This window comes from Lissotriton vulgaris, chromosome 1_1 (assembly GCF_964263255.1).
Source record: "Lissotriton vulgaris chromosome 1_1, aLisVul1.2, whole genome shotgun sequence".
NCBI classification, from domain to species: Eukaryota; Metazoa; Chordata; class Amphibia; order Caudata; family Salamandridae; genus Lissotriton; species Lissotriton vulgaris.
The window spans coordinates 1,815,725,196-1,815,753,025 of record NC_141685.1 but is presented as its reverse complement, the minus strand read 5'-3'; the positions used below and the strand labels follow the sequence as shown (position 1 = coordinate 1,815,753,025).

At 44.6% G+C, this 27,830-nt stretch overlaps 1 protein-coding gene across 1 annotated transcript in view; it reads right to left on the bottom strand.

Moving 5' to 3' along the window:
• Window positions 1–27,830, bottom strand: part of LOC147751267 (putative tetratricopeptide repeat protein 41) — a 496,241-nt gene that overhangs the window by 168,739 nt on the left and 299,672 nt on the right. Inside the window, exon 7 of the mRNA XM_086919170.1 lies at window positions 22,341–22,539. Coding sequence (XP_086775296.1) covers window positions 22,341–22,539 — 199 coding nt within the window. The remainder of the gene's footprint in view (window positions 1–22,340; window positions 22,540–27,830) is intronic.

Sequence of the window (27,830 nt, the reverse complement as noted above, 5' to 3'; positions counted from 1 at the left end):
AAAGAGATCGGATTGCTGACACAAAATTAACGGGGAAACCAAATCTAGTTAGAGCTGTCCACTAATACAACCAGTTCACTTGGTTACGAGGGTCGAAGGGGTCTTCTTATCTATTGCGACATCTATTGCTGCAATAGCCTGAAAAGTTAACTCATTCAGCTGCCTGTCGGGGATGATGCCTTTCTGATCCTGGTGTACGATTGTTTTGATGACTCTCGCCAATCTTGTAGCTAAGACTCCTGCAAAAACGTTATAATCTGTGTTTAACAGCGAAATCGGTCTATACGACTCGATTTTAAGGGGATCGTTATTAGGCTTCTGACCAGGTTTTTGGGGTAGACTATAAATTCTATTAAACAAGGTCGTTAAGACAGAAACAATTTTTTCTAACCCTATCAGCTACAGTTAAGTCAAGTCAAGTCAAGTCAGAAATTTATATAGCGCGCTACATACCCAGAGGGTCTCAAGGCGCTTGAGGAAGGGATGGGAATTACTTGTCGAATATCCAGGTTTTAAGTTGCTTTCTGAATGTTAGGTGGTTCTGAGTGAGGCGTAGGTGAGTGGGGAGTGAGTTCCAGGTTTTAGCTGCGAGGTAGGAGAAGGATCTACCTCCCATGGTGGTTTTATTGATGCGAGGAATGGTAGCAAGGGCTTGGTTGCAAGATCGTAGCTGGCGAGGGGGGGTGTAGAAGGAAAGTCGTTTGTTGAGGCATTCGGGTCCAAGTTCGTAGAGTGCTTTGTGAGCGTGGGTTAGGAGGCGGAAAGTAATCCTCTTGTTGACGGGGAGCCAGTGGAGGTTTTTCAGGTGGTTGGAGATATGGTCTTTGCGCGGGATGTCTAGTATGAGTCTGGCTGATGCGTTCTGGATGCGTTGGAGTTTTTTCTGGAGTTTTGCGGTGATACCGGCGTATAGGGTGTTTCCGTAATCCAGGCGACTTGTGACCAGTGCATGGGTAACTGTTTTTCTGGTTTCGGTGGGGATCCAGCGAAATGTTTTTTTGAGCATGCGGAGGATGTTGAAACATGAAGATGAGACTGCGTTGACTTGTCTGTTCATAGAGAGTGATGAGTCCAGGATGATGCCCAGGTTCCGTGCGTGGTCCGTCGGGATGGGTGCTTTTCCAAGGGCCTCTGGCCACCAAGAGTCGTCCCAGGCGGAGGGGGAGGGGCCTAAGATAAGGACTTCTGTTTTGTCTGAGTTCAGTTTCAGACGGCTGTGCTTCATCCACTCTGCTACTTCTTTCATACCTTCATGTAGGTTGGTTTTGGCGGTGGTGGGGTCTTTGGTGAGTGATAGGATCAGTTGGGTGTCATCTGCGTAGGAGATGATGTTGAGGTTGTGTTGGCGAGCGATGGTCGCGAGGGGGCTCATGTATACGTTGAAGAGGGTGGGGCTGAGTGAGGAGCCTTGGGGTACGCCGCAGATGACTTCAGTGGCCTCGGACTTGAATGGTGGGAGGCGAACTCTCTGGGTTCTACCGGTGAGGAATGAGGTGATCCATTCCAGTGCTTTTCCTTGGATTCCGATGTTTTTGAGGCGCTGTAGAAGAGTTCTATGGCAGACTGTGTCAAAGGCTGCGGATAGGTCTAGGAGGATGAGGGCGACTGTGTCTCCATTGTCAAGTAGAGTTCGGATGTCGTCTGTTGCTGCGATGAGTGCGGTCTCCGTGCTGTGTTTGGCTCGGAAGCCGGACTGTGAGGAGTCGAGGGATTTGTTGCTTTCGAGGAAGGCGGCGAGCTGGTTATTGACGGCTTTCTCGATGACTTTGGCCGGGAATGGAAGGAGCGAGATGGGGCGGTAGTTTTTGAGTTCGGTGGGGTCCGCTGTGGGTTTTTTCAGAAGGGCGCTGAGTTCGGCGTGTTTCCAGCTTTCCGGGAAGGTGGCGGAGTTGAGGGAGCAGTTGATGACGTCTCGGAGGTGTGGTGCTATGATGGAGTCTGCTTTGTTGAAGATGTGGTGAGGGCATGGGTCTGTGGGGGATCCTGAGTGGATGGAGTTCATCAGGCGGATGGTGTCCTCGGTGGAGATTGGGTTCCAGTCGTTAAGGATGTTTGAGGGGGGAGAAGGTCCTGCAGAAGGTTGGGTGGGTTGGTCTCCGGGTCGGTTGTCGAAGCTGTTGTGGATGTCTGCGATTTTGTTGTGGAAGAAGGAAGCTAGGGAGTCGCAGAGGGCTTGGGAAGGGGTGATGTCATTGGAGTTGGCTGATGGGTTGGTGAATTCTTTGACGATGTTGAATAGTTCCTTGCTGTTGTGGGCGTTGTTGTCTAGTCGGTCTTTGAATGCGGCTTTCTTGGCAGTCCGGATCAGTTGGTGGTGTATGCGGGTGGCGTTTTTGAAGGCGTCCCTGGTGCTGGTGTTTGGGTCTTTTTTCCAGGCCTTCTCGAGGGAGCGGCAGAGTTTCTTCGATTTCTTAAGATCATCGTTGAACCAGGAGGCGTTTTTGCTGCCAAGTTTGATTTGATGTTTTTTCGGCGGTGCTAGGATGTCTGCGCTGTTGGATAGCCATTGGGTGAGGTTAATCGCTGCTTGGTCGGGGTTTGAGGAGTGGGCAGGGGGGTTTTGAAGAAGCGATGAGGAGATCTGGTCGATGGTGATTTTGTTCCAGTTTCTTCGTAGAGTAGGTTGGGGTTGGTTGCGAGTGGTGGTTTTATTGTAGAAAAAGTGTACGCAGCTGTGGTCCGTCCACTGGAGGGTAGTGGTGTGACTGAAGGAGACATGTTTGCTGGAGGTAAAGATGGGGTCAAGTGTGTGACCTGCGATGTGGGTGGGCGTCAAGACAAGTTGTTTGAGTCCGAGGTTGGCGAGATTGTCCCGAAGGGAGGTGGTGTTGCTGTCGTTGTTCTTTTCCAAGTGAAAGTTGAGGTCTCCTAGTAGGATGTATTCCTCGGAGGGGAGAGCGTGTGGGGTGATGAAGTCAGTGATAACGTCGCTGAATTTTGCACGGGGTCCTGGAGGCCTGTATAGGAGGGTGCCTCTGAGTGTGGTCTTAGGGTCGGTGTGGATCTGGAAGTGAAGGTGTTCGGCGCTAGCGAGAAGTTGACGTCTGAGCTGGTAGAGATGCGGATGGAGTTCTTATGGACGATAGCGATGCCTCCTCCTGTTTGGTCGGTGCGATCCTTACGGATGATCTTGTATCCTTCCGGGATGGCAATGGTGATGTCAGGGGCTGATGAGGCGTTCATCCATTGGTAGCCCATCTGGACCGGCTGCCTTGCCTTTGCTCATTTGTTTTATCTGTTTTTGGATTTCACCTTCTTTTATATTTGAGCACAAGAATGTCCTATCTGCTTCTGATAGCTGAGGGAGCCCTAGCTGGTTCAATCAATCTTCTGCTGTCTGAGTTGAAAACAGGGTATCTTCTTTATATAAATTTTGCATGAACAGTTTGGCCTCCTCACGAATCTTGTCATTATCATGTGTGATGACTCCTGTGCTATGCAGAGATAGACATTTAATCTGGTTTCTGACCCTTTCTGTCCTGGTTTTCCAGGCAAGAAGTTGTCCGCATTTTTCCCCATAGGAAAAACTTTGTAATTTACTAGCGTCCCACCTATCCTTTAGAATTGTATCTAGACTTGCCTGGTATTCTGCCCGTAAGTTATCTAGCTCTTTTTGTATACGCGGTATATTGTTCTGTTGATTGGCCGATGCCATTTGGAGCTGCTGTTCTTTTAACTTGATCTTAGAGAGGCTTTCTTCTTCCATACTCCTTCTGGACTTGTTTCTCCTGATCATCTGAGTGGTCAGAAATCCCCTAATAAAGGCCTTAAATGCCTCCCACACAACTTGATCATTTGCAGTACCAGAATTGAGTCTGAAGTATTCCACTATCTCCGTGCTTAAGCTTTATTATCAATTCCATCGTAGAGTGGTCAGAGAGTAGGGCCGGAACGTAGGCTATTGAGACTACTGCTGGAAAAAGGACCTGATCTAATAAAAAAAAATCAATTCTAGAATGGTGCCTATACTTGCGGCTATAAAAAGAGGAGTCCTTTTTATTGCCGTTTTTCACCCTCCAGATATCTATTAGATTGAAGTCTTTAATAATATTTTTAGCTCAATTTGTGATTTACGAGGAGGGGTATATTTAGCCCGGGAGGTACGATCCAAAGTTTCATCCAAGATCAGATTAAAGTCCCCTCCAATAATAATTGGTATTGCCAGAGCTGAAAGGCTAGCTTTTAGGCTTAACAGAGCCCCTGGGGAGTCTTGATTGGGCCCGTAGTATACTGCACATACTAATGGTGAGCTTTCCACTGATAATGATACAACCAACCATCTCCCCGAATGATCAGTCTCGAACTTCTCTACCCTGATCCCAGCATTAGTTCGAATTATGATTGCCACTCCCCTTGTATTGCCATTCTGCTTGGAACAGAAAAGATCTTGGACCCACCTATGCTTACCAAATGCTACCTTGCACTCATGGGCCTCTAAGTGGGTCTCCTTAAGTAAGCAGATATGGGCCCCAGATTTATTCAGAAATTCGCAGACTCTAGATAATTTCCTACTGTCCCTTAATCCATTGACATTCCAGCTGACAATTTTTATTCTATTAAGAATACTGCTCATCGAAGGGTTTCTAGAGTAGACTAAGTTTCGTTTCAACTCTATTCCCACCCTGGAATTGGACCTTGTCCTTGTTCTTGTCTTTGTTTTCATGGCTGTAAGAGGAATAATTTTCCCCCTTTTTTCCCCTCCACCCCTGCACCCACCCACCACCCTTGAAGAACCCCCCTTGTGACTTTTGACGATCTTGTCGCCTGTTGGGAACCCTCTTGTTCCGACTCAGGATAAACCCCTATGTTTGGTGTACTGTTTAAAGAACTATGACCCTCCTGACAGAAAGTGCAATGTTTTTTATTTTATTTTATATATTATATATAAAAAGTATATATATATTTTTTTTTATTTGCTTGTGCCTCATGGCCCCCTCTATATATTATTTTTACCCCATAGAGCCCCGCCCCACTTTATTTTATGTAGACAATGATAAATGCCAATGTAAGTGCAAGTGCAGGTCATATAAGGGGGTCATTAATGATGTGTTTAGCGCTAGTATATTGCCAGTTCAGAGTCAGGCTTAGAATAAAAACAGGTATCTAAGCATTGAGAAGGGTGAAGAGAGAAAGTCATTCTAGCGTTGAGTTTCTTTCATGTCAATCAAGAATGTGTCGACTCCTTGCGGGGAAGTAAAGTTATACGTTTTATTCCTCCACACCACCTTCAGTGCAGCTGGAAATTTCATCTGAACTTGTGCACCCAGGCTCCTTAAGTCGGGCATTCTGGAGCCTAACTCCCATTGCCTTTGTGCAGTAACTCTGCCCACGTCCGAACGAATAAGGTATTTTGTTGAGTCTATCTGAAGAGACGAGTCCATGAGTGCCCTACCCAAAATCAGCTCCTTTTCTGCATACGTGTGGAAATTAACTAAAATTTTCCTCGGAGCTTTCCTGTTGGGATGCTGCCTAAAGGGATCCCTGTGTGCCCTCTGGATCTCTTTTTCGAGGTCAATGTCCGGTTTATCTCTTAAAACCCCCTCTCTGAGGAGTTTACAGATAAGAGCCTTAACAGGGCCATTTTCCGCCCCTTCAGGTATCTTCAAAAATGTGAGATTGTTTCTTCTGGCGTGAATCTCCAGTCGTTCAACGTCTAATTTGCAATGATCTACTCTGAGCCTTTAACTCTACTATATCCTTTGAGTGGGCTTGAGTTACTTCAGAGAGGTTGACGACCTCACTTTCCAAGACCTCCGTCCGTTTACTAATATCGTCCAGTTTTTGTTCCAAACTGGTGCATTTTTCATTTATCTCCTTCTGGTTGGTCTCGGAGATTTCAAATTTGGAAAGTATGTCCCCCCCGAAGAGTTTGAAAGAGTAGTTCAAGCTGACTATGTCCGCTGCTTTGATCCCCTGACGGCCTCTCTACAGGACCTATCTCAGCGCTTTCATTTGGTAATTTGGACGACGACTGTGGAGCAGATTCCGAGAGTATTTGAAAGACGGAGTTTTCAGATGCAGGAGGAACGGATTGACCTGCCTCCAAATCCGTCTCTGGTTCGGCCATTAAAGGAGAAAACCTATTTTGGATTATGATAGGAGGACAGGCAGTATCAGGCGCTGTCTGCTTAACAGCCTGTTTAGTGCTAGTGGTGCTAGTGGTACTACTGGTACCAGTAGCACCGATGACACTGATGGTGCCAGTAGTGGCAGAGGGGAGGGCCTCTTGTCCCTTGGAAGAGGTCACCTGCTTCATTATTTTAAAAAAGGATTTTAATGACGGAGTTGGCTTTAAAAGGGGAGCACCGTTTTTAGTGGACTGGCGCTTTTTAGGTCCTCCTGCCTTAATGCCTTTTTCTCTCTTTTTCTTTTGTCGAGGAGTAAGGGGGACCACTGCTCCTGCACCTGCGGTTTGTGATAGTAATAACTCACTATCAAACCGAGAGCGCAACTGAAACCTGTTTTTTGCAGTGGGAAGAGCGGGAAGAGCTAATTGCACATATAGCCCAGGCAAGTCTCTCTGGCTTTCCCCTTCCCCTAATCCTTTAACCTCTCTACCCTCTGTGTCCTCTGTGTCCCCCTTCAGCCCCCTAGGCTTCTACTTGCTATTACAATGATAACAAGGAGCTACAATAAGGCCCTGTTTAGACGCAATGTCCATACCTTCACAGGCTGATAGAATAAAGGCAGCATATCCCACTGAGGTCTTGGGGTCACAATGCACACCGCGAGCAATTCCAACACTCTGGAGGTCCGGCTGACCGTGATACATGCAGGCCCTTCTTTCACCCCTTCCGTGACTGACCGTATTGCAGCAGCGCATCTGCACTGGGGAGATCGATAATCAAATCTGGCGGCCGCTGCTCTAATCCGCTGCCATAATCTTGCTCGGCGTCTACCACCGGCTTCCTCCGCAGTACTCCGACCAGCCTCCTCGTCCGCGGCTGCTCTCATTCGTTGTTGGGTGATGGAAGTTGGATTCCCCGGGGTCCTACTGCCCGCAGCCGCCGCTCAATTTCTCGCAAAGCCGAATGGCATGTTTAAATGAAAGATAAAAGACAAAACGGGGCTCAATATTGGTCACAAAGTGGGGAGAGACGTCTCTAACCCATTCTCACCATGTTTTTAGAACGAAACAGGCATTAGGAGGTCCGTCTTTCGAGGGGAGTTCTCCTGGTCAGAACGGAGCTCCCACGACCGGCGTCAACCAGCCGCCATGTTCCTCAGCCCAAGGTGGAACCGCAGCACCACTCTCTTGATCAGAGGTGGAGCCCCAGTATAGCCGGTGCAGGAGATATTGAACCATGAAGGATTATATATTCTATACACACTCTGGCCAGTCATAATAATATTTTTATGGCCCAAATGTAGACAGAGAAAACTTTTTGCTAGAGCTGTGGAACAAGATGCTACAATTCAATCCTAGATCTGTTTTATGGAAAGGTGACTTCAACGTAGTGCTTCATCCAAGTGAAGAGTAAGCACAAACAGACGTCCACACCCGTAACTGCAAAACAGTTAGAGGAGATCATCGCAAATAAACATCTGAAAGACATATCGCTTGTGAGAAACCCAAACTTGTGAGAAGGTATTTGCATTTCCAGCTCCTATAATACATAGTTGAGCCTGGAATATTGGCTTATGACTAAATATATTTGTTCATGGACCAACCGAGTGGAACATCTCTTCAGTGATGCTTACACTTGATCTATCAAAGAAGCCCCAGAGGGCATTCTCCAGGCATCTCCTCAATGGTGCTCTCCGTGACACTGTATTCAGGGGTGAAATTAGACATGAGTCAGATGTATTTTCATCAACAATGAACAATCCTGTGAGAGCCCCTAAAATCTGTGGGGGGCATACAAAGTGGTCATAGTGGGGTAAGTATGCCAAAGAAGCAGTGATTCTAAATCAGGGGTCTCCAACCTTTTCTGTAATGAGAGCTCCTTCTAATCAGTGAAAATCGTCATGAGGTACTGAAGGCCAAGTAACTCATGCATTGTTACTAGACACCCCTTCACCCAGCTTCACTGACTTAAAACCTAATGTCCATGGAGCCTGATACTATGGTTTGAACAAAATACTGTGACTAGGGGTACTATGATAGAGCTGCCCTGTGCGTCAGTGAGTGACTGAACACAGATTTAAATATGCACAACTTAAAAGCATTGGTGGGTATGAGACAACAGTACTTACTAAGGTCTGTCAACACCAAATTTAAAATACTTGCAGGTAAGTGTTAGGTTACACAACTGAGAGGCATTCGTAACTCTGTTCACACTCGCAACACTAGACATATTCACGATTACATTTTTCCATTAGATTCCTTAGTTTCAATCTCACTTTCTATCACTACTAATCTGAAGTTATAACTATGCATCAGAAGTTGCAACACAAATAATACTTGTTAAAAGGTTTATGGTTTTGAATCAATACCAATATTTATGCTCTTAAAAAATAATTTTGGGAGGATGGGGCGGGATGACAGCAAGCTCTGCAGCATTATTTGAATTTAACCATCCATGATAATTGATAATCCTCAGATCAACCCATAGAAACAGAGCTGACCTGGCTGTGCGAGAGATGTGAAGGAAAGGGCAGGAGTGAAGACTGGCTTGGACTGTGATGTGCCTCCTTGGGTAAACATCATTTACAACGATGTTTTCACAATGCGGTACCTTTACAACGCGGCCGTGACAACGCAAGTCGTTACCACGACTTGCGCTGGAGGGCGCTCAAGGTTTAAAAATAGTTCATTTACTATCCTAACACCTTCCCTAGGGTCCACGGGGACTGGTGTTAGAATAGTAAATTAAACTATTCGAAATCCGCGCCCCCCAACGCAAGTCGTGGTAACGACTTGCGTTGTCACGGCCGTGTGGAAATGGTATGCGTTGTGACGGTACGCGTTGTACCGTCATATATCCCTCCTTGGAGGCCTGGCAATGACAGGGATAGATAGTGAATGTGAGGGTGTGCAAATGCTTGCTCTGCAATGTTGGGTGAGCTGCCAATGCTGCCTCTGCTGTTTGTAGCACCTTGCATAAACAGAAGGTCAGCACTGTGGTGGAGAGCCACTGTGATGGGAGACATAGGAGCTGGCAGAGCTGACACTTAGCTGGGTGGAGCGTTTGACAAGGGCCACCATTGTGGAACAATATTGGTTCCAACAAGGGCTCTCTGCAGGGCTGGGGGCAGCAAGCATGAAAGCTGAGCTGGAAAATCTGGCAACTTGAAGACGGTGCACTGGAGGATGGGGACACCAGTGTGAGACCGCATTGTTGGTGATGAGAACTCTGATAAAATCCTCCATGTCTCGAGTGTCTGGGGGTGAGCAGAGTTCAAATGTTGACATGGAAGCACAGGGAGCTCTGCTGCTCTTGTGTTCACTGGACAGTATGGAGGGCACATCCTTAGACATGTTGGCAGACTTTGATTGCAGTGTCATCAGTTTACTATTTGCCCATGCCCCCTTGACTCAGCGAGCCCCATAGCCAGTGACAAAAATGGACAAGGGTGACACAAGGCAGGCATACAGCGAAAACACATGCGTTCTCACCATCAAGTTCCTGAAGATTCAAACACAAAGGCCCGCTTCCCTGAAATAAATAATCAGCGGTGCATTGATGGATAAATTGATACATTGCCTCAAAGGATAGATTATCTTAGGGAGCAGATAGACAGGCACACTACAAAGACAGATATGGTGGAATAACAGGCCAGACCTCAAAGGTTAGTGCTGCAACCATGCCGAAAAGTTACTTCAAATGCAGAAAGTTCTGGAATCGTTTGTAGCTGAACTGTTTGGCAGACTGAACATTTCAGACCTGTTAATTGTAGAAAGAATGCATCATTTGCTCACTCTGTCATTCCAACTGGTGCCCCGAAAAAGACCCAAAAGGGCTAGACTGCTGAACTACCGCAATTGTGATGTGGTGCTGCATTTAGCTAGACAGAAGGGGGAACTGTTGTATAAGGGCATGTCCTTCTCCATGTACCCCAAATTCTCTTTAGCATTGCAGGAGGTAAGGTGGGCCTTCATCCCAGCAAAGAAACTCTTGAGAGACACCAATGTGAAACACAAGATGTTGTACCCTGTCAAACTAAAAATTCTCATGGGAAAGAAACCTCTAATCTTCACAGATCTCAAAGTGGAGGTTACGTTTGCGATGACTACATTTGGGAACAGCGGTTGATGCTAACTACAGTATCTGGTTGTCAGAAACATCAACACTTTACGCATCACTTGTGGTTAGAAGAATAGACAAGCATTCATCAAAGGACCTAATCAAGGTATATAAACATAGACATTAGGTACACTTACAGTGTCTCACATTTTTGTTAATCAGAACATTGTATCTCCAATTGTGATTTCTTGTAATTCATATTGAATGCAAATTTAAGTAACATTCTATACTTTAAGATGGATGGTAAAATAGTGTCTGTTATAGCTTTACCAACCAAGATGGCACTCATGCAATGATGGTCTTGTGTCAAATGGGAAAAGAACATGAACTAGAGTGTGGCAGCCATCTTTGAGCTCTAGTATATCAAGGTGGTCACATAGAAGAACCTCTCTTCCCAATGGCTGCATCTCGCTCAGTTAGAAGACTGATTCTCTCTATGACTATCCTGTGGAATGTTCTTGTTGTTGGAGTTCCTCCGTCATCTTTTGGATAAACTTGAAATTCTTCATCAAAGGAGGTATTGTTTGTTATAGACTTTATAGAATTAAAGTTACTTTCTTGACTTGCAGTACCAATCTCATTCCTTCTAAAACATTTATGCATTAAGCATTTGATTTGCCATTCGGAGTGTATTGTGAACTGCTTTCTATATTTTTAAATGGAGCTGAAGGATTAGTTTTGCATACATATATCATTACACTCAGAGGAGTTAGACCTTAGGCCAGAGTTCTTCAATCTGTGGGGCGGGCCCCCCTGGGGGGCGCGACGCCATCTCAGGGGGGGCGCGCACTCCACTGTAAACTGACCTTTGTTCTCTTGGTGAAGTCCAGCATGGCTGGAGGGAGGGGAAATTGACGGGGCACGAAGTGCCCATGCTTTTGTTTTGTTAACCCTCCCAGGAGGGGGTTAATTCATAGAATGGTTCAGCTGCAGTGGGAGGCTGGATGACTCCTGCTAAAACCGAAAGCAAACCAGCAGACACGCTTTCGGTTTTAGCAGAGGAGACCCCTTGACATCCTAGGCGTGCAAAAAGAAAGACTTAATGAAATATACCACCAAGCTATGAATGTGCCCCTACTACGAGGCTAGTTTTTCAAGCACTACGGGCCCCCAAACCATCTGAAAAAGGCTAGGGTTAGGCCTTTTCTAGTTATCGCCGGCTTGCTATCAAATACTCTTCCGGGCGACTTGTGACAGGGACATCAGCTCTGTCCTTTCATGAAGGCACTAGAAGACACTCACTGTTTCAGTAAAGCTTGGATTGTTTTACTGTCAGAACAGGTTTGTGTTTCCCAAATACTAGCTTGAGGAATTCTCATGCTTTTCTGTTGGATTGGCAGTCAGCTCTCAGGCTAGTGGAGTTATATTCCCGGGGACTACAAATAAAATAAGAGTGATACTGCGCAAGTCATTAAATCTTCATGCCTCACGTTTCTTAACTGCCAAAAGTGGGAGTGTTCGGAAGAAAACTGAACATCAGTGTTAGGAGGCGTGAGATAAAAATGATAATTATCGCTACTAAGTGCTGTAAATTAAATAAAAATACTCAATCATTCAGTTTGCCCCGGGAGTCCCTAGGGCCGAATTACCCAGTCTGGCCTCCCTGAACTTGATGTTCGATTTTACAGGAGGGCCAGCAGGTTTACATAGGTGCTTTGTTAAACCTCAAAAACCGAGAGTCTGTCTCCTGGACCTCTCCCCCTCTTATTCCTTCTTTGTTTTGGGGAGCCGCTTCTCACGTTGGTGCACTGCTCAGTGAAGGTAGCGTGTTAATTATAACCCTGTCACAAGAAGGTGATGGCTTCAGTGAGTGGTGAGTGCCTGTGCGCCTGAGACTGCGCATGCTGCGCTTCTAGAGTGTCTGCTCCGGGGCCTTCTTACTGCACAGACTTCTTGGGCCGGATCAGTACTCTCCTAACCCGGCAGTGCACAAGAAGGTTGTGAACACGGTGAGGCCTGTGCGCCTGAGGCTGTGCATTCAGCGCTTTGTAAAGTGCCGGCTCCGGGTCTTCCTGATGCACAGCCAGTATGGGTCGGGTCATGCCTCTCCTAACCTGGCAGTGCACAAGAAGGAAGTAGTCGAACCATAGCCCAAATGTCAGTGAGCGAGTGAATGATGCCAGTGAGTCTCCTTTTGACCTTTAAATCCGTCGATCCTACTCTTCGACACACCCACCATTTGCAGGCGACACAGTACTGTGTCGGGACATAGAGTTTAGAAAGCTCTGTGTTACATACTGAAAACACACATCACTATCCCTGGATATCAGATGTACCCACATTTAGTATTTGAGCAAAGAAGGCATGAAAGAGCGTAGACTGGATCATAAAATCAAAAAGACCCGGGTTCCCCCAATATACATTTGACCAAAGCCCCCAAAATCCTTAAAACATCCCTGAAAGTTTCTTTTAAAATTACACAGGCAGGCTCGCAAAATGCCAACCAGCCATGTGTTGTTTAAACAGCCTGCAAATTGCTTGTCTTGACACTAAATAGTATGTGTTCATGGCCGGCTTTAGTGCTGGTGGCGCCTGGTGCCAGAATCGTTTTTGGTGCCCCCACACCCCATGACTGCCTCCTCGGATTCTCTCACTACCACCAGGCATATGTGCCATTCATAAGTTATTGCTAAACACAGCACCTCCCCATGAGGTCGGCGCCCCCTCCATAGGTCAGCGCCCTGTGCGGCTGCACCTGTTACACTGCCCTAAAGTCGGCCCTGTACGTATTAATTTGTAATGTGACTTTTCTGTCTTTGTTCCCTTTTATAATCGGCCATGAATCATTTAGGCAGCTCTAGAAAACAATTAAAAGTTCTTTCTATTTATATTTGCTGTTCAAAGTATGCACAGACAAGTGCTGAAAATTCAGCTTTAGGTGACTGCTTATTTTTATATCATCTGTGACATCAAAATAATAAGCTGGCAACCCTAATCATAAGATTAGAAGTTTGTTGAGGGATGAGCACATTATTTTCTTCCACCACTCTGATCCCTGGTTACTGCCATAATAGCAATAGTTTAACACATTTGAAACCCTACACTGCCGTCAATAACATGCTGAGTTATTTCAAGTGTCTGGGATTGCAACTTGTATTCAGACAATTCGCTCCTCATTCTCGCCCTTCACTTTTACCCTCACCCTGCACTCACACTGATCCTGATACACTCACACCATTCACCCACTTACCCTCCACTCACAGTGATCACTCTGCACTCACAGCGATCACAATGCGCTCACACTGATCACAATACACTCACACCATTCACCCGCTCACCCTGCACTCACACTGATCACCATGCACTCACACCATTCACCCACTTACCCTCCACTCACAGTGATCACTCTGCACTCACAATGCTCTTGCGCTCTTCACCCTGTACCTCACCCTGCAGTCACACAAGCACTCTACTCAACCTGCACTCGTGGCACTTCACTCACCTGACCCCCTTGCTGCTCAATCTGCAATCTCACTCAAATAAGCCCACCACTAACCATACATTCATTACTCCGACTCTGCACTAACATGCGCACCCAAATTCATATGGTCACCTCACTCACCCTTGTACACAAGTATGGGAATGTCCTACCCCATCAAGGTTTTTGTCCTAAATTACAAAAGGAGACATCTAAATGCACTTCAATCCAGCCTTCCAGGGGCCCCTTGATAGAGACAGTTCTGTTTTTGCCCTGATGGCCTGGAATAATTCCTAAACAGATTCTTGCAAATACTGTTTTGTTTAATTTCTTTTTAATGTGATTGATGTGAGGGAGTCTAGTACTATTTGCAGAGAAATGTGTTTGTTTCATGCAACAACCATAAAAAAGTGAACTATAAAAAAGTTAGATCCAAGCGGATCCTCACATATGAGAAATTGGAGGATATAACAGATATTGGGGCACATGCATCAACCTATTTAGGAAGTGCAAACGGTGCGAATCAGTAAATTCGGCCGTTTGCACTTCCTAAATATGTGTTTGGGATGCATCAAGCATTTTTGAGTAATTCGGTATTTTTACCGAATTCCAAAAATGCGATTGCTTTTAAGGAATTGCAAATTTGCGATTCTCTAAAAGCTATGCATCATTTAAAAAAAAATTGTGATTATTCAAATTGGAAGTGCAAATTACCACGAGGTTCAACCTCGTGGTAATTTGCGAAATTGTTTAAAAATGCTTAAAAATGCATTTTTTAAACTGTCCAGTTACTGACACACATGTCCTTAGGACATGTGTGTGTGAAACATGCACTTTCAAATGCATTTCAGGGGTGCAGGGGGGGGTCCTTTGGACCCCCCCCTGCACCCATGAAATTTTCTAAGTGCCACTCGCAATTTGCTACTGCCTTCCAATTGACTACATTGATTCCTATGGGCCTCTAGGCCCATAGGAATCAATGTAATGCCATTCCTTAATTGCACTTCGCAATTAAGGAATCGCAATTTCCGAAAATTAAGAAATCCTAAAAACTTTTAGGATTTCTTGATGCATAGCATTTTGCATTTCCTAAATAGCGATTCCTTAATTTTCGCTATTTAAGAAATGCAAAATCCTAGATTGATGCATGTGGGGGATTATTCACTGTAAAATTAGTGGGCTGCTGCTTTGTTTCAACAGTGAAAACACATCACTATCTCAGAATAATAGATGTAAACGCTTTTAGAATGTCGACTACAACGCCTGTGCACCATTAGTAGCCTGGCTAAATAGAATATGGCGGAGCTGAAAGTAAATTATTTAAACTCAAATCTGTACTGAACAGGGGCCCCCAAAATCCCAACATAGTTTTTGCCCAAGGCACCCAAAATCCCTAACATGTCCATGCCATCACAAAGTCTGTCAGACAACATTGCACTGTAGTAAAATAGACAACATCATTAACTTATTATTAGTTTTATTTTTTTTAAACATAAGCCTGATGTGTCCTAAACCCCCATTGCTTCAGGCAAGCAACTTATCGTACCACTAAGGAATTCTCAATTGGGTGTTCGTTAAGCGCCCTCTCTGTGGACTTTCAACTGTCTTCGGATTCCTAACTGGTTTGTGGTCAATTATACCATTATAATGCTGCCTAAGACGTTTGTTAATGATTTCTAGAGAAGATTTGTTTCTCGTGTATCAGCTCTGAGCTAGGGAGTGCTTAAAATCTGACAACACTATCGCCCTTACAGTCCCTGTGGGTTCTCAGCACTTGCAATATTAAAGGATAAGTACGATTCAAGACTGGATGTGGAGCACAACCTGAGGATGGCAGTAGCAAAAATCCATCCACAGATTGACCGTCTCTGAAAAACAGGCACACCTGTCACATTTATGTTGGTGGTGTTATTATCAATCAATGTCCTGTGTAAAACAAAGCATTCTAGTAAAAACAATTTGCGCACATTTTATCTTGGAAAGTGGTGTTTTGAGCTGTGTAATAAGCCTCTGTCATTTCACCACACCCACTCACAAACCTGCAGCTTACTAAACACTCGTATTGTATTGAACATTATTAGCTGGATATGCCCGGAATATGCCCGTGGGGGTCGATTTCAGACATTTCTGTCAGGTGGGGGGTGGAGGGGGCAACATCTAAATACATTCAGCTAGGGGGGCTCAGCCTACAAAAGTTTGAAGACCTCTGCCTTAGGCTAAAATTTCCAATTTTAAGTTGCAGGTAAACAATGTTGTATTCAGAAGCATATGTAGCTGAAGTGTTACCTTACTCTAAAAGGTATATCATATAAAGTATGTTAAATAATTAAGGAGATTAAGAAGTAATGTTGTTTCCCAACTTTCTTCAGGACTTGAATGCATAAGAGAAATCCATACCAGATCCAAGAGAGGGTGCTATGCAGTGCACAATTCTCCTTTGCCCCTGTGTTCTCAAGAGTGGCTTTTAGCCTCATTGGAGTACCATGTGGGCAAGACTGGGCAGTATTGTAGTTCAAACATCCCTGCACATGATATCCTCAGGGGTCAGTAAAAGGGTGTTGTAGCGGTGGGAGTGTGTAATGAGCCTACCTTTGCAGAGAACCATAACAAATTGTGGGAGGTTGCTTCTACTTAGGCATATCCTACTCTGATGAACAATACACCTTTTTCCCTAACTCAGAGTTTTAAGGTCTTACACACTGATGAGCCTTTGGGCATGTGAGTTCAGTCTAAGCATGGGCGGAAAATCTGTTACGCTCGCGGATTTTGCGGATTTTCGGTAAATTCGCTATCCGCGAGATTCGCGAATTTCCCGCATAATCCGCAAATTCGCACGCAGCGGATTTTTTTTCTTTGCGGTGTAAGTTCGCAATTGCGAACATGTAGGTGCGGCGGGCAGCAACAATCTTGCACTCGCGAAATTACAAAAATTGCAATTCTGCACAAGAAATCTACTAGCAAGCAGCATAGACCTTCTGAAAATGATGATTTTTATCAGAATAACTCCTCAGGTTGACATTTGCCTGCACTTTTTTGGATTTGAGGCCATTTGATTTTCTTTGGATAACTTTTGGATTAGAAATCAACTTTCTCATATAAGCTTGGTGAGCATTACAGTTGCTGTAATGCTGTTCTGCAGAAAAACGAGTTTTGCAAAAGTGAAAGCAGGTTCAAAAGTTCAAACTCATCATTAGTAACCGTTCCCTGTAGTGCTTCCTGACAAGGGCCCCTCCAGAGTTCCGTTGCTAGTTGCAACAATTGTATGACCCTGCTCGCGCTACAAGTAGGCCACAAAGGTCCTGGAAAAAAAAATTGCACTGCAACAGAAAGCAAATTACAGATAAGGAAGCAGGTGCCAGACTGGAATTTTAAAACAGTGACACATTAATAAATCAACCCCAAATTAATTCATGTCAGTTGAAGCAGGCAGGTGTGCTTGCTTTTTCCCCCCATAATCTACAGTGATGATGAACCAGAGGGTGGCATAAGGCATTGATGTACCAGAGGGTGGCATGGGTGAAACAGAGGAGGCAGGGGTGAAACAGAGGGTGCTGGGAACCTGTGATGATGAACCAGACGTAGAAACAACATAATCGTGACCGTTGCGAGCCGACATGTAAGTTCGCAATTGCGAACTGTTACAAAACCCTCGCGAACTGTCAGAAATCCTTGCGAACTGGCAGAAATCCTTGCGAACACCAAAAAAAAAATCCGCAAATTCCCAGTTCAGTTGCTAGTTGCAACAATTGTATGACCCTGCTCTGACCCTCAAAGCAGGCTCATAGAATAGCTACAAGTAGGCCACAAAGGTCCTGAAAAAAAAAATTGCACTGCAACAGAAAGCAAATTACAGATGAGGAAGCAGGTGCCAGACTGGAATTTTAAAACAGTGACACATTAATAAATCAACCCCAAATTAATTCATGTCAGTTGAAGCAGGCAGGTGTGCTTGCTTTTTCCCCCCATAATCTACAGTGATGATGAACCAGAGGGTGGCATAAGGCCTTGATGTACCAGAGGGTGGCAGGGGTGAAACAGAGGGTGCTGGGAACCTGTGATGATGAACCAGACGTAGAAACAACATAATTGTGACCGTTGCGAGCCGACATGTAAGTTCGCAATTGCGAACTGTTACAAAACCCTCGCGAACTGTCAGAAATCCTTGCGAACTGTCAGAAATCCTTGAGAACACAAAAAAAAAATCCGCAAATTCGCGAGAATTCGCGGATGTTACGGATTGCGAGTTCGCAAATTCGCAAAATTCGCGAACGCCAGATTCGCAAAATTCGCCCATGCTTAGTTCAGTCATACACAGAGTTCTTGTGCGACTATTTGAGTTCTTACTGGGGGGCAAGGATATAGTTAATATAAGACCTCAAAAGTATAACTTTCCCCACATTTGCTTACGTTGGAGTGGCAATAGTAAATGTAAGCACTCCAAAATCCATCTCTTTCCCTACTGCAGTTTGGATTGGAGTGGGAATAATAAATGGAACCCTTCCAAAGTCCAACACACTCTCTGCTGTTGCTACCAGGAGAGTGGGGATAGTAAATGCAACCCCTCCAAACTATAACAGTGTTCCTACATTTGCTTAAATTGAAATTAGATTATTTAATTAGACTCCTTTTAAGTCCAACACTTTTGTTGGTGTTGCTTATTTTTTATTGTTGTATTTTTTTTAATATTGTGTATTTTATGTTTATAGTATTATTTTAAAAATATGTAATTTCTTATTAAACCTTTACTCTTTTATAATAATTTCAGTTTTTAATTAATTGTGATAAATGTTACCTTTAATATATGTTGGTTCATTTTAGTTTTAAGTTAGTTGTGATATGATCAAATGTTTTACATTGTTTAATTTTTATGTATATATATATTTTTAATACTTTTATTCAATATTTGCATGTATAAGCAGACAATGGCATATTGAGTACAGTGACACAAATCGGAAACAAGCAGGGCACGAGCAGTTCCAGTGCTGGTATCTATAGCTCCCAGACAGGAGGTGCATCAGTGGTGTGGAGCAGGCATTGAGTTCCCCCACCACAGCCCACATCAGACAGCAACGGCGCTACTAGAGCCAAATTTTGGGGGGGGGCTAAGAAAATATTTTGGGGGGGGCTGACTCTTCCAGCAATAGTTAGAGTGGAGATGTAGGGGCTCTAGAAGCAGTGGAAAAACAACAAAGCCTCATTAACAAGCAAATGGTCTTTTAAAGACCTGTGAAGTACTCGGGTGCAGCTGTGTGTGTGTGCCCGGGAAGCTGTCTAAGCCTGGGCTGCCATACCCGACGGGGAGGCTGAAGCCCTTTGATCACAATGGGCGTTGCGCAGCTGTTAGACACACACACAGCGGCCTAGTACCACTCTATTTGCACACATCAGGAAGAGCGAGATTTGGTGAGGGCAGGGGCATCACTGTCATGTCTTCAAATGCAAGGTGAGGCGGGGGACGAAAGTCACAGCTGGCTACCCGACCTCCCCTCCTCAGATCCCTCAGAGAAGAGTTGTAGCTCACACAAGAGGGCATCCCACTCCTGCGCGATGGGGGTTTACATAAGCCCCTAGCTTCTTCCCTGTCCAACACCATGGACTCTGCTCTACTCCATTTCAGCATGGTCGCATCCCAGTTATGTATATTTATTTATATGTTTAATTAGTGCAATGTATTAATTTGTTGCATTAAATTTTATTTATGAATTAGGTTACATTTATGTTTTGGTTATGCAGATGTTAGTTTATCTTTAGTTTTAAATTAGTGTTAATATATTCATTTTACTGTATTTAAAAATGTTTAATTATTGTATTTATATTTTCTTAATTAAATATGTATATATATATATCATTTATATTACCTGCTAAACTATAACATTTTGATTATATTATTATTTTTAGTTCAATATTTTAAATAAATTGTTAATAATGGTCTATAAATTAAAATGTCACTATTCATACCTTTTTTGGCAATATTTTGTTTCTCAGTACTTTTGACCTACATGTCACAATATCGTTGTTCACAATATTTTGTCATAGATTTTGTTTGGATTCATGTCCAAACATGTGTGCAATCAAAATTATTAACTGCTCAGTCTAAGGGCCTAATTACGATTTCAATAAGACCGCCACCGACAGCTTGTAAGTGGTGGTCACACCGACACACAGGCCATCAGTCCAACCGCTGCATTTGGATGCAGGAGGTTAGACAGCAGAGTTCGGGGTCAGAAAAGGACTTTGGGAACCCCAAGCAGGGTCCCCGTCCCCCGTGGTATATTGATTTTTGGTGAAAGTTTTGCCTCTGCATGACGTGATCATTGAATTCAACTGGGAAACATTACAGGAAAGGTGTGTGACATTAAGTGGAGATAAATGTGTGTTCAGGGCTTCCGAAGTTGAGTAACCAGGATTAGTGAACAGAATTGTCTATGCTCTTATTCCCAATGATACAGAGCAGATGGTTTCTTGCCTTGAGAGAGTTCCACTCGGATTTCCTACAAGGGTTTGTCAACTTGTCAACTAGACTAAACCTTTTACTCTGCAGCTCAAAAAACAGATGCTGGTTTTGCTTGGAATGAAGAGTGCATTATTGCATTTTTTTGCTAAAATCAAAATGATGATCACAGATTCCTGCATTTCCATCCTTCACAGAAAGGAGTCAGTAACATAATGGTGAATGTGAGTGCCTATTTTTGGATGTATACTTTTCACTCGTCGATGGTCACCAACAGTACATTATTGGTTTTCCCTTCCACACATTATAATCTTTTGAGCATAGATACTGATATAGATGATGAGAAAGGAATTGGCTTGTGTTTGAAGGGTGGAAAATTCCATTCCTATGTTAAGAAGCGACAATTTATGATGAAATCGGATCATACACCCTTAGTAGATATTCAGGCCCGATTTAGATCTCTGCGTATAGGTTCCTACATTATAGCGGTGACGGATAACCCATTTGCCAAAATATAAATCCCACAGGATGGGATGGAATTTATATTTCTGTGGACGGGATATCCTTCACTGCTGTGACTGAGTAACCCAATCAAAATCAGGCCCTCTGTGTACTTTCAGGATAAAGAAAACTACTGCAAGATTGGCTAGGTTGGCCACCAATCTCGTGGAACATAATGTCAGAATTCAATATGTTCCAGGAGAGCACATCGTGCAAGCTGACTGCCGGTCCAGGTTTCACATGTCAGTGAATTAGGTGAGGTTGCTGATGCCATTGAGCATTGCGTCATTGTAAGCTGTGAGGTCAACGGCGTAGTTTGTGAGAGCACTGATGAATGGAAAAGACAATTGATTCACATTGCCAGTCTTTAGACAGTATTTGATTTGAGGTTTAAGGGGTGGACAAAGCAAAGAAGCCTTGAACCAGCCCTGCAGCTCTATTAGAAAGTTGCTGATGAACTGATGAATAGATGGTTTCATTATTGGAATAACCAGTAACCTCCTTTTCATTAACCGCATCGCTGCTGCGGCGATTTTTGCGCTGTGCGGCTTTTTTTAAAAAGCTGCGTTACATGACGAGCTCAGCTCGTCATCAGCACACGCCACCCGTGGCTGATGACGAGCTGAGCTCGTCATCAGCAGCGAAGGGGTTAACACATAAAATCATAGACATGGCTCAAAGAAGCCATCTTGGGTGCACTCTCGCAAAGAAAAAGATCATAAAAGAGTATTGGTGGCCAAGCGTGGAAACTGAGTTCCACAAATATGGGGAATATGGGGAGTGAAAATGTTGTAACTGTTTTGCCACATTAGTATCCTGTTGTAATCCATATTAGAGCTTGGCAAAAAGTTTGTCTAGATTTATTAGGACCGTTCCACATCTGCCTCCGCAGAGAAGGTATATGTTAACACTGGTCGATAATTTTTACTTGATGGGTCGATGGTAAGTTTCTTCAAGCACCTACTGCTGATGCAGTCCTGAGTTTTTTATGAGATGGTTTTGTTAAGGAGAGAGTCCCTGAAATAATTCCACAGACAACAGCATCCAATTTACCTCACCAGTGGTGTGTGATTTTTGGTTCAATCTAGTGTGAAGCACTTACGAATTCCCATATATAGACCTCAAAGTCAGAATTTGCTTCCATCGACTTTGAAGTTTGGATCACATTGGCCCCGATTTTAAGTGCACTCTACTGCCTTAAATTAGATGCAATGATTACAAACCTACCTAGTTGTTTATAAATCAATAAATGATGGCTCCCTGGGATATCTTTGAGAGAAGGTTAAGGAATCAAAATATCCAGAAGCTAAAGTAGTGATACAACTCTCTTCTGGGAATCCCCAAGATACTTAAAGTGCAAAACATCAAATCAGTCTTTTTCAGAACTTAGGGCCATAGATAAAAAACAACAGGTTGCAAAAGCTAGGCACAAATTGTGACCACAATACATTGTATAGGAACATGTCACATTGTTAAAAAACATTTTACATTGAAAAAAACAAAAGGTTAAAGTGACATTATAGTTAGGTCAAACGTAACGTTTTAAACTAAAAATCACTGAAATTCGACAGTTATAGTTATCTGAAGTAACTATAACTTGTGTCCTTGCCATGCACACTTTTGTCATAAATGTCATTTTAGATGTTGTCAATGATGTTATCAATGATTTTATAGGACATGCCATGAGTGATGTAAACTGTGAGGTAATAAGCAGTGTATGATGAGGGTGTGAATTATAGCTTCTTTAGTTATAACTACAATACCCATAATGCACAGTGCTTACCAGGGATGTGAAAGAAAGTCATACAAATCCTTCCAGTTGCCACTCATCTTCAAGTGCCAGGGTAACTCATGAAAGACTCTCCTAGACATTGGTTGTTTCTGGAAATACTTCACTAGAAACTGGTGAAGCATAGTCTTTCTCTGATTTGTAGGATTCCGAAACGAAATGGTGCTACATTCCTTCACAGGGGTAATGACACCTACAGTAAATGAAGAAAAAGAACACCTTGTAGTGTGAGTGAAAAAGCAGTAGACAAAATATGCACTTTATAGTTGTACAAGAACACAATATCTAACTCCTTAAGTAACAAAGAGTGCTCACCAATGTACAACTCAACATTACCTATGCATGTCAATGTCTTAATGGTCTCTTCTCCTCCCCTATCATGGCCATGATGTTGCCACTTCCATTTTCCTTTTCTAAAATCTTCACTGCGAACACAATACTTTTCCACATTTCCTACACAGCCAATAAGACAGCCTCTATTAGGAAATATGCCAACATGTATGATGTTGGGACCGGGACAAAGGAAATGCAGAAAGCAAGGCTCCATGCCAGTCAAGCGTCTGACACCTTCGAGAAATACATATAGTTTTTAAATCAACAGCTGCACACTAGACATAAGCGTTGCACACTAGACACAGGGAATCCAAAGGTTACCATGTGACACCTGGCAACCAGTAAGTGATGGGCGTTATAGGGTACAGTACCAAATATGTCCACAGTAAATGGAGCAATGCTATTAAGCAAAAAGGGGGCATGGCCAAGTATGATGGCCGATTGGACATGTTAAGAGGAAGCGCCCCAGCACCTAGCCACGTTCCTAACCAATCCTGCTGAATCCTGGGGAGGGTTGCCCTCAATACCTTTCCCCAGGCTGTTGCTGTGAGCCTGTCTGGGGCCAACCGGAAGCTGTAGCTCCGTACTAGACAGAGTTAGAGAAGAGAGGCCCGCGGGGCTGGGTCCTGTGGTAGCATGGCCTCGAGCGCATGAGCGGACCCTGGTGAGCTGGTTTCCCCTCCTGCTGGAGTGAAGTGACTACTTGAGCTGGGCGAGGCTTGGGCCAGATACGGCCGCCTACTGAGGTTCTTGGCGTGACCTTGAGGGCCTTGTAAACATTTAACAAGAGGGGGTGATGTGTCTTGAGCTTTGGTCCTGAAGTGGAGTGCTGGAGGCGACCTTTTCAAGCCAAAGTTCCTTGGAGGGGGCCCCCAGACGACTGTGAGGGTTGTTGCTGTGGCCTGCCCGGGGGACTCCTCAGGAGTCTACAGAAGGTATGGTTTGGTTCATGGCTGTAGCAGAGGAGCATTGAGTGCCAGATGAGCAGCCAGGGGGACTATGAGCCAAGGTCTGACAGTGTGGGCCGGGAATGGAGTCTCCTCTTGCTCCTCCAACACAGATTAGACAGTTGCCCTGGCCTGGCATGGATTGGGGGCTGAGCCTCGGTGCCTGGGGTAGTGTAACCCCCTGAGTGCGGTCCTGAAGATGCGTTGAGCTGAGACCTGACGCATAATGAAGTTGCTTTGAGGTCTATAGAGGGAGCACCCTGTTGAGGATAGGGCCTGTGCTGGTCTCCCTCGTGCCCACAGAGTGTATGGTGAGCGGGACTTACGGCTTGAACCCAGAGGGGGATCTTCCGCTGCTATCTGCAATAGTTCCCTGGTGAGACATAGCCATTGGCTCTTTGACGAAACTCTCCTGCAATTATACCTATCCCATTGCTGACTGTGACCCTCCATGATGCTGCATGGCAAGGCAATATCAGAGTCGCAGCAGATGCACATGGATCACTTTGCTGGTGTGAGCAGGACTGGCCCGCTACAAATGGAGGAGTGGGGTGCAACCCCATCTTTGGACTCTGCAACCACGGAATCACAAATTCTAGTAGCAACAGAAAGCTCCAAACAGGTTCTGAATCACAAAATGGACATTATTGCAATCAAAGTTAACTTGTTCCCTGCAAACCTCAGTGGTGTGTCTGAGCGCTCCATAGAAAATGAGGGCAAAATGCAAGCGCTCACGCTAAAGGTGAGGAATTTGAAAAACAATGTATTCACATTATCGCAGTGAAGCGCCTACCTTGACAAGCACCTGGAAGACCCAGAAGAGAGATCCAGGCATTGTAATTCACATTTTGTAGGATTTCCAGAGCAGGTGGAGGGGGACGCCATGGATCTGTTTAGTGAACAATGGCTTACCGACTTGATGGGGAGTGAGGTGCTCTCGATCTTCTTTGTGATTGAATGACAACATCAGGTGTTGGTCAGGCGCCTTCCAGTGGAGCTGCCCAAGAGCGGTTATTACCAAAATACTTTAGTGCAGAGACAGAGACACTATCTCACCATGGGCCAGAAAGAATGGAACCCCCAGGTTTGAAGGTACTACAATACGTATATTCCCCAAATATACCCGTAGGGTTCAGGCCCAGAAACAAATCCTTTTTGGCTGTCAAACAAAAACTCCCAGTGCTGGCACTGCACTACCTGCTCCTCTATCTGGTGAAAATGAAGCTGATCGAGCGGGCCACTCCCAATTTTTCACCTCCCCAGAGGAAACTTGGGAATGGGTTGACCAAAGGGGTGGCCATGGACCTGGCGGGGCACCAGGTGAGGGTTCATGCGGGACAAAATCTAGGGGCAGACCCAGTGGCTCAGCTGAGTGGCAGAGATGGGGAATGACCAGCAAGGAAGAGGTGAGTCACATAGAGGTGCAGGCAGATGACACACTGGAAGTGGTTGAGGAGAGTGCCCGGAGCGAGACTGGTGCTTTGGCTGCGACTGTCACACACTCATCTACACACCTGATTATCCAGCAACTAGCAGCTGTCCAACGGGAATAGGGGGACAATCCCTGATGGACAAGGGGGTACATAGCCTCTTTTTCGGGGCAGCAGCTGATTTACCAATGACATGGAACTTACACAAATTTGGTAAGGTGTGCGAGTTTGCTGGGGTTGGCTGATAAGTCCCTCACAAGCCCAGCTGGTGATCGACACTAGTGCAGGAACATCACAGGGACTGCTGGGGGCACGATCCTTACCACTGTCCAGTGTGAACCTTCGGGTGAGCACAGGTGGGGGGGTGCCAGGGCTTATTCTTATTCTATCCCAGAGAAGACCCTGCTGTTGACGCAAACTGTTGGGGAGGGCAGGGATTTAATTGAAATGTGATATTGTGGGTGTGGGAGACGAGGAGATACAGATGTTCATGGAGGTGGTGTGACATTCTTGTTCTTCGTTGTATCTAGGTGTTTACTCAGAGGGAGGGAATGGGGTTGGGCTGTTGCTGTGTTCTTATTTATACTGCAGTGTGACTGACACGTTGCGAGTGCTTGACTTTTGCTGCGTGAAAGGCCTCCATTTGTGATTATGGCAGTGCAGGACAGCCGGGACGACCTGGTGCTCGTACAGGCAGCGATACATGAAGAATTACGACACAATTTTCCTGACATTTATCCGAGAGTGAGGGAGTGTAGAGTAGTGGTCAGGAGGGACTTTTTGAGTTCAGTTGTGCTTCCGACCTTCAGCAGGGACCAGGTGGACATACTTGGCCCGATGTCACTAAAGATGAACTGGTGGACACCATCAGAGGTAAGCCCCACTGCTATACACCAGGTATGAGTTTTACCAGACTTACTTGGGATCTTTGGTCAACCACCTATTAGAGGTGTTTCAGGAGGCCAGGTGAACGGGTAGCTTACCATAGCCAATACGGGAAGCTATGGTGGTTATATTGCCCAAATCACAGCGTGGCTGGCAATGGCCCTAGGTAACCGCCTAAAAGTGGTCATCTCCAGTCGGGTTCACAAGAAGCAGTTTAGATTTTTCAACAAAGTAGCACCATCATGAACATACTCAGAAACACTCATGTCTTGCACTCAGTACGTGGCAGGCAGAAAGAGGAAATGCTGATTGCATTGGATAGTGATCAGGTGTTTGTCACCCTAGACTGGATTTCTTGTGGGAGTTTCTGCTATGACTGACGTTCAGTCTCTGGTTCATCAAATGTGTTTCCTTGCTATACACATATCCTGTAATGAGGGTTAAGTTTGGAGGTTATATATCCATTGCTTGGTGCATAGAGTGGCGCACGCGACAGGTTGCCCTCACTCTACGTTACTGTTCACCTTAGCATGGACTCTGGGCCACAAATGAAGCTCTTGTTTATATACAACAACTGAAGCCCTCACTGCCACTCCATCTATGGGAACTGCAAGGATTTGGCGAGGCATATGGTTTTCGGGTGAGTCAGTCCATGATTTTTCCGAGGCCGCCCCCTAGAGGCCTTACCACGAATAAGCCAAATATGGGAGTTGGAGGCATTCCAATATTTAGGGTTCCAGGTGGTACATACTACTGAGAAAAAATACTCCTTTAACATGGGAAGAGTACTAACAGGGTTGCGTGCCTCTGTGTCCTTTTGGTAGATTAACCATTATCACAAATGGGGTGACCCAAAAAGTCGAAAGACCTGGGTTTTCAACAATATACAAATACAATGGTCTTCAACCAATATTTTCACAAGAATTGATCAAATCAAAACATACTACAGAGATCCTTAAATTATGGGATATGTCTCACAGATCAACCCTATACAATCAATGTATTAATTCATATGGAATAAGGAAAGCAACAGCAATCATTACAAAATCAGGAGCAATTTTAATTCATTGCTTACATCACTATCTCTATATAAGAGAATATATAGGTTGCCCAAAGCGAGCGTGCATAGGATAAAGAGTGTAGAGTGCTTAGTGAAAGAGATAGAAAATAGAGAAACATACAAGTATATTTACAAATTTTTATGCAAAATGCATCAGTTGTCACAATATAATTTGGTTTGTGTGGCCTGGTCTGTGTAATGAGTTCTATACACAATTTTCTTTAAGTGGAGACATTGCTTCCAAAAGTTATATTGCACCAGAAAATTATGTAACACAATCCAGGTAACCAAAAAAGAGCGTCGACGTTTCGACTCGTCTTAGAGCCTAGAGGCAAGTTGGACTGTGGCCATGCGAGTCTTCATCAGGACTAAAACATTGGGCAACCGAGGGAGTAGTGTCAGCCCTGAAAATGAAGTAAATATATACATCAGGCTGTTGCAATAGACTTGCGACCAGTAATGTTGTCGCAATCTGATGAGGGCAAGAACAAATATGGCTTACCCAATAGGAATGGAGAACCAAGTGGAATTCTTCACTCGGAGTCCCAAGGTAACTGAGTGATACCTAAAAACATAATAGGGTGGTCAATTGACTCACTCTCTATTAGATCATAAATGATGCTTGGATTTAATGAAATCTGGATTTGGAATTACCTTTGTCCAGGGGACGAAGATGCAGAACTATATTATCTTCATGTGGCAGGCTTACAGTCTCTGCATGGACAATTTTCGAAATTGGACAGCTTGTCCTATAATCAAATAGAGGACCCTTTAGTGATGGCGTTAGTCTCCCATTCGTCCAAAAGACATTCATTACATATCACATGGG